General features: G+C 40.4%; 1 protein-coding gene across 1 annotated transcript in view; it reads left to right on the forward strand.

The window, feature by feature from the left end:
• The window catches only part of ALKBH1 (alkB homolog 1, histone H2A dioxygenase), a 37,945-nt gene that overhangs the window by 1,615 nt on the left and 31,778 nt on the right, over positions 1 to 4,552 (forward strand). Inside the window, exon 2 of the mRNA XM_027844719.1 lies at positions 3,449 to 3,557. Coding sequence (XP_027700520.1) covers positions 3,449 to 3,557 — 109 coding nt within the window. The remainder of the gene's footprint in view (positions 1 to 3,448; positions 3,558 to 4,552) is intronic.

Genomic DNA, 4,552 nt, shown 5'->3' on the forward strand with positions numbered 1-4,552 from the left:
AAAACTCCAAAGCTTATGGAAGTGATTGTTGATAAATCAAAATAAATTAATAAAAAAAATAATAAAAATCTACTTCTGCTTCATTGAGCACACTAAGGCCTTTGTGTGGATCACAACAAAATGTGTCAAGTCCTCAAAGAAATGGGAATACCTTGTCATCTTACTTGTCTCCTGAAGAACCTGCATGCAGGTCAAGAAACAACAGAACTGAATATGTAACAACCGATTGGTTTAAGGTTGTAAAAGGAGTGTATGACAAGGCTGTATATTGTCACCTTATTTATTTAATTTAAATGCAGAGTACATCATGTGAAATGCCAGGCTGGATGAATCAAAAGCAAGAATTAAGGTTGCTAGGAGAAATATCAACAACCTCAGATAGGCAGATGATACCACTTTGATGGCAGAAAATGAAGAATTAAGAAGCTTGGTAAGAGTGAAAGAGGAGAATGTAAAAGTCGCTTTAAAATGTAACTTCAGAGGGAAGCTAGGTGTTGAAGTGAGTGGAGCACCAGCCCTGGAGTCAGGAGGACCTGAGATCAAATCTGGCTTCAGACACATAACACTTACTAGCTGTGTGACTCTAGGCAAATCACTTAACCCCAATTGCCTCACTAAAAAAAAAAAAGTAACTTTAAAAAAAACTAAGGTCTTGGCAACTGGGCCCATCATTTCCTGGCAAATAGAGGGAGGAGAAGTGGAAGCAATGTCAGATTTTATATTCGTGGGCTCAAAGATTACTGCAGATAGTGACTGCAGTCATGAAATTAAAAGATGCTTGTTCTTTAGAAAGAAAGCTATGGCAGATCTGGGCAGCATGCTAAACAGCAGAGACATCACCTTGCCAACAATGGTCCATGTAGTCGAAGCTATGGTTTTTCAGGTAGCAATGTACAGCTGAGAGTTGGATTGTAAGGAAAGCTGAGCGCTATGGAATTGACGCTTTCAAATTGTGGCTCTAGAGAAGACTTTTGAGAGTCCCTTGGACAGCAAGAAGATCAAATCAGTCAAGACTTAAAGAAATTAATTCAAACTATTCACTGCAAGGTCAAATACTGAAGCTCACTCATTGGAAAACACTCCAATATTGGGAAAAATTGAAGGCAGAAGGAAAAGGGAACAATAGAGGATGAGATGGATAGATAGTGTCATAGAAACAACAAACGTGAGTTAGGACAGACTTCAAGAGACAGTAGAGGATAGAAGGACTTGGTGTGCTATGGTCATGTGGTCATGAAAAGTCCGACATGACTGAAGAACAAGTGTTAATATTTGGTTTTATAAGTCATTACATGGCCTGCAGGGATCCTTATGTACCTTTTGGTGACCCCCTCTTTCTATTTGAGTTTGATACTGTTGTTCTAAATGACTTTATAAGAATGCTTAAAAAGTCAAGGATCCACAGTGTGGGTACTCTATCCACTGATGCAGATTATAATCCTTTCCCAATTTACAACTTCCAGGGTTGTGGCCAAATTGATGATGGGATTCCAAACTCAGCTACACTAGGCCTCAGGTGACAGGTATACACCAAATTTCAACGCTTAGCCTGTCTGACATGGTGATATTCTTTTGATATGACCTTCAGGAATATCTCTTGCAACTGACCCCTTCTCTCTGTTCACACAGCTGTCATCTTAGTTCAGGTTCTTATCATATCTCATCTAGTCTGTTTTAGTTGTTGCCTAATTATCTCCCTGCTTCAAGTCCTTCCCCCTTTTCAGTCCATCTTGTACACAGCTGCCAAAATGATTTTCCTTAAGTGCAAATCTGGTCATGTCATTCCCTTATTCATTAAACTCTAGTGGCTTTCTGTTGCCCCTAGGATAAAATATAAACTCTTGATGGTATTCAAAGTTCTTAACAATGTGGCCCCATCTTCTTTCCAGCTTCATCACATTTTACTCTCTTTTCTGAACTGACTTTCTTTCTGTTCTCCTGTTACTCCATTTCCCATCTCTGTGCCTTTATACTGACAGTACTCCATGCCTGGAATGCTCTCCCTCATCTCAGCCTCGTACCTCTCAAGACACAGCTCAAGTGCTACTTTCTACATGAAAGTAGCACTTTCCTGATCCAGCTTCCCTAAACCTCAATTGCTAGTGTCCTCCCTCCTTAATTGTATTTATTCTCACATATACTTATATGTAAAAGTGATTATCAGTGAGAGAATATAAGCCCCTTGTATTTGTATCCCCAGGGCCTCACACATAGTAGGTACATAAAAAAAACTTGATTGGTTGATGACTCCTGCCATTAAATAAGATACATTAGTAGAGGATTGATGAGGATATTGAGGCTCAGCGAGGTCAGTTTCAAATGATTTCCCTATGGCCATGCATCTAGTAAGTGTAGGAGCTAGTATTTGAATTTTGAGTCAGAACTCCCCAAGTGTTCTTTCCACCACCCTGCCTCCCTGTGACATGTTCTCATTATGGTTTCAATCTCTTTAGAAACAATTTGACTTGTTCACTTAATGTTAGATCCAGTTTTATCCAATACAGCGGTTACAGTATTCAAAAACCTTATATTTCTTAATCTGTTTAATGAACTATATACATAGAAGAGGTATGTATACAGAGAACATTTCATCAAGCAGTATGGTAAAGCCATGGCTAGATAATTAAAAACGAGCAAAAATGTTCTGAACTTTTGCTTAAACCTTATTCAAAAGACAGCAAGTACTATGCTTCTCACAGAGCTTAGAAATCTATGTTGGGGCATGGTTTCAGTGTAATTAGAGTATTCTCCCTTCATCTTTCTCTTCCTTGAAGCACGTAGATTGCTGAGAATTTTGTTGTCTGAGGATCAACTGTATTTGGCATGTAAGATATAATGAGATTATTCTGTGAGTTACCATGCTCAGAAAATAAGGATGTGTGGTTATATTAAATGCCACCAAAGCATTATAGGAATCTGATAAGTGTCCCTAACTTAAGTATCCTAAGGTACTCTAGTTCAGTATTTTATTACTCTTTATACTTCAGTAAGATGGAAGAAATCACTGGAGGAAAGTGCCAGATAAAAACAATCCAAGAGCCCAAAATTATCTTTTCCATAGAGTAACAGAAAGTTTTTCCTAGCTACTTACATTGTGGTGTAACAGAAAGGCCACTGGAATTTGAGTCAGAAACTGGGATCTGAATTCTCCCCAGCACTAACTGTATGACCATAGAAGTCACTTACTATCTCTGAATCTTATGTTCCACACTATAGCACACTGTGCTACCTGTCCTCCTGTCCCACCTCCCCAAAATTATTGTGTTGGACAGAAGAGGTAATGTATATGAAAGTGCTTTTTAGTCTTAAAGCACTATTTACATGTAAGTTTTTCATAATTGTCATTTGTCTCAGAAGCATCTTCTTTGAGGTCACACGGACAAGTTATTTTCCAGAATGTCATTTTCAGCATTTTTTGGCAATCTGACTTCTGTTGCCTTCCTGCCAGGTGTTCAGGTCTCCACTAAGTGTGTCCTCGGTCAGTGAGCAAGATGCGTGTAGAGCAGGACTTCAGCCAGTCAACAAGTGGAAAGCCTATGGCTTAGAAGGCTATCCAGGTAAGCTCACCCTGCTCTAGATGAGGTGCAGTTAGTGAGGAATCAGTTTATGAGACAGATAGACACATAATCCCCCTCAAAACTCAGCCCGAAATTCTGCCTTTGATCTCTTTGATAGGTACTATACCTATGATTTCATTGGTATAGGGATCTCCCAGACGAACTCCCACTGCTAATGCAGGTTGGCATCTTCTCTCTTTTTTTGAGCCTAGTTGTCCTCGAGACTTACCTCTAGCACTGAGAGATTAAGTGAAATAGCCAGTATGCAGTCAGAGGCCATTTCAGACCTTCCTGACCCTAAGGTCAGCATTCTATCCCTTCTGCCACACTGCCTCTCTTGACTTAGAACAGAGTAGGAATTGTTTCATTCTTTTTACCTAGCTCCCCAGTGCCTAACACAGTGCCTGGTACATAGGAGGCACTTAATAAGTACTTGTTGATTGATCAAAATATATATATTAGAAAGTCAGCAATCCCTGGCTCACATGCCAAAGAATATTTGCCGAAGGAAAGGCAAATATCCATAATAAGTGCATTTACTATAGACACTTTGCCATCATTTCAAACTTCTGGCTCTTCTCCTTTAGTCACTTCCATGTGGTAATAGAACTCCAAGGACCTGGATCTTGTGGCCAAGGGAGAATGGAGTGTAGATAGGATTAAGGGTGGGAAGTGGCCTGGGGCCATGGGGAGGTAAAACAATGGAGGGCTGGGTTAGGTTAAGGGTAACCGAATTGGGAGATTGGGTGTAGCCACAATGAAAGGCCAGTTGATGGGATTATAGCCTCTGGGGAATGCCAGAGATTTGACTATGTGGGAAAGTGCAGGGTTTTTCCTTTCTGGGGTCCAGATCCCAACCGCATCATTCATCCCTCAAACAAATGGAACCCAAATTCTTTTGGGGTAAGGGGCAAAGGTCTTGGCTTCTGAAACTGCTTCCTGCTGGCTAGGGGCGTAGAGCTGTCCCTGCCTCAAGGGGGTCCCAAAAAGGAGGC

This window comes from Vombatus ursinus, unplaced genomic scaffold, assembly GCF_900497805.2.
Source record: "Vombatus ursinus unplaced genomic scaffold, bare-nosed wombat genome assembly UNPS02014945.1, whole genome shotgun sequence".
Lineage (NCBI taxonomy): Eukaryota > Metazoa > Chordata > Mammalia > Diprotodontia > Vombatidae > Vombatus > Vombatus ursinus.